This window comes from Penaeus japonicus, unplaced genomic scaffold (genome assembly GCF_977035675.1).
Source record: "Penaeus japonicus unplaced genomic scaffold, GWHDUDI00000001_assembly GWHDUDI00000026, whole genome shotgun sequence".
In the NCBI taxonomy this organism is placed as follows: domain Eukaryota; kingdom Metazoa; phylum Arthropoda; class Malacostraca; order Decapoda; family Penaeidae; genus Penaeus; species Penaeus japonicus.
The window spans coordinates 2,822,354-2,824,853 of NW_028234428.1; the positions used below are offsets into that span (position 1 = coordinate 2,822,354).

A 2,500-nucleotide genomic window follows, 5' to 3' on the forward strand; every position below is an offset into this window, starting at 1 on the left:
TTTTTCTTCCCATGCTCAAATTTTATTTATCTCATCACATGCAATATATATTGTGTATCCTTAGCCATTATATTATACCCATTATATTTAGAATTGAAAGCATGTGTCAGTCATTTCTTTGGAGATGGGGCCTCACCTACTCACTCTTCTTGTTTCCTTCAGATGTCTTCACTGGGGATGAGTCCAGCATCCCCCTTGCCCCACCATGCTTGGGCTCAGCAGAGTGGCAATGCACTCAACCCTCCTGACAGCCCTTCACGGCACGGCTTGAAGCATTGGTGGAACAGGGTGTCAAATAGGTGAGACTTTGCTTTTGATGCTGTTGGGATGACTGGTATTTTAGAGGACACATACCTTCCTTCAATAGGGTGTTCTTGGACTACAGGGGTAAACATTCAAGGTCATCAACTAAGTCAGACAATCTATTCATACCTTAATCCAAATCCTCTGGGTTGGTGATCCCTGGCGTGCGATCCATTTCCAGGAGGCTACCGCGTAGGCCTAAACTCATTCCGGTATCTTATCTTATGACGCCTGGCATCCAGGTGCCGTCACCTTACATGATGACCAGAGTTTGGGCCAGGAAGGTGCCGTCTTCACTGCATGCCATCCGGAGGATTTGGGCTAAACGGTTGATATGGTGATCTCTCTTTTTCCTTCTAAGGTTCCAGAAAGTGAAAGGTGTCAAACCCCAGAGGACCAACACCCCGGAAACAGAGAGCTTGAATGAACTGAACCTCATCTCCCCAATCACGCCCATTCAGTATGACCCAATCATGCCTCAAGAGATTCGACTGCCTCCGGTGATGGTAAGGGTTGTCCTTTCCGAGGTGTTTCTGTTTACCATTAATGAGTGATTAATGAATTATTTATTTTTGTTTTTATTGTTGGTGGAGGGGGAAGGGATTGATTTCATCATCATTTGGCCTTTTACTTTCACTCTTTGTTATTACATAATGGTTTTATTCTGTTGCTTGATTTGTGGCAAAGATCATTGTCAAATTTTGGAAAGTTGTATTATTCTGTGTATCTGATGATATAAGATGTTATATGTACCTAATATAATGTCTAGAATATGATCCTAGTAATGTCTAAAAGCTTTGATATGAATGGGTAGGTAGGTCTATGTACATATTTCCTAGAGATATAAACTAATTGGTATGTTTCATATGAAGTGGTAAAGCAAAAAATAATCATCACTGCTTTTTATTTCACTTCAAGGGAAAGAGAAATTAGAGCTAGATAAAATATGTATTAATAAAAAAAAAAAAAAAATTCAAAATGCTGATTCAAAATGCTGTCATTCATAAACGGCAATTAACTTAACCTCAACTCCACCCTAGGATTTCGGAGGAGGCAGCATCTATGTCACAGAGACAATGAAGAGCATGGTTCCCCCTCACATCTCACCCACTGGTGGAAAGCCTGGCTTTGCCCCAAAGGCCATGCCTCCTGGACGCAAGATCGTTCCAGGAGGTGCAGAAGAGTTGCCGCACCATGCAACCAATTCTAAACTATTGAAATCCAGCTTGGGGACTGGTGGATTGTCTCCTGCATTGGGCCCTAGCCCTCAGTCTTCAGGTAAGGTTGATTAACCTTTTGGCTATGTTTTGTGAAGGCTTTTGGGTGTTGGGTTTTCTTTTCCATTGATACAACCCTTTTAGTTGACTGTGTCATCATTCAGAATCATAATACTTCTATTTCTGTCATTTCATTTGTCAAAATAAAGTATTACAATGCCTAACCCTACTTGTCCCCTTTTGCCTAGGTGAGGCAGGTGGCCTTGGACACATGCTCAAAGTACGTGGGTACCAAGGGCGGAGGCAGGACGGAGGCCAGCAGAAGCGACTGAGTGGGAGTGGAGGTGAGGGTGACCTCTTAGTCTCGTCAATGGAGAGTGGTGGCTCCGGAGGCTCCTCCCTCAAGACTGTCACTTCCACCAAGTCATCAAAGTCATCCCGCTCAACGGCCACACTCGTAACCCACAATGACAATGACAGCACAGCAGACACAAGTTCAACAACAACAACAACAACGACGACAACATCTGGTGCAACTCATCACCTGACCCTGAGCCTGGGGTCAGGCCAGCTGTCAGAGGTGCTACAGAAGCTGGCCCTCAACCAATACCTTGATGTGTTTCTTGAGCAGGAGGTGGACCTGGATGCTTTCCTTGAGCTCTCGGATGCTGACTTGCAGGACCTTGGGATCACCTCTGCCATGGCAAGGAGCAAGATCTTGCGTGCCATTGCCAGTCTCAAGGCCAAGGTTTAGTTTGGGATGAACTGCAAGGACATGTTGCATTGTTGATTAAAACATTGGTGTTTTAATCACGTTATATTAAATGCTATAGATATTTAGAGCAAGTGCCTTATCAAAGAAATGTGTTGATTTTTAAAAACAATTTTATGTCATAAAGGGTTCTTTCTCTGTATGAAAAATATACCTAAAGCACAAGAACCTCCACCAAAGCTTAGGTAGATGGTTTATTGTAATTATT

At 43.3% G+C, this 2,500-nt stretch overlaps 1 protein-coding gene across 1 annotated transcript in view; it reads left to right on the top strand.

Moving 5' to 3' along the window:
- The window catches only part of LOC122267915 (ankyrin repeat and SAM domain-containing protein 6), a 12,034-nt gene that overhangs the window by 9,063 nt on the left and 471 nt on the right, over positions 1-2,500 (top strand). The window contains exons 7-10 of the mRNA XM_086551904.1: positions 163-299; positions 665-809; positions 1,344-1,581; positions 1,769-2,500. The exon at positions 1,769-2,500 is cut by the window's right edge and continues 471 nt beyond it. Of these exons, the coding sequence (XP_086408030.1) occupies positions 163-299; positions 665-809; positions 1,344-1,581; positions 1,769-2,274 (1,026 nt within the window). The 3' untranslated portion in view covers positions 2,275-2,500. The remainder of the gene's footprint in view (positions 1-162; positions 300-664; positions 810-1,343; positions 1,582-1,768) is intronic.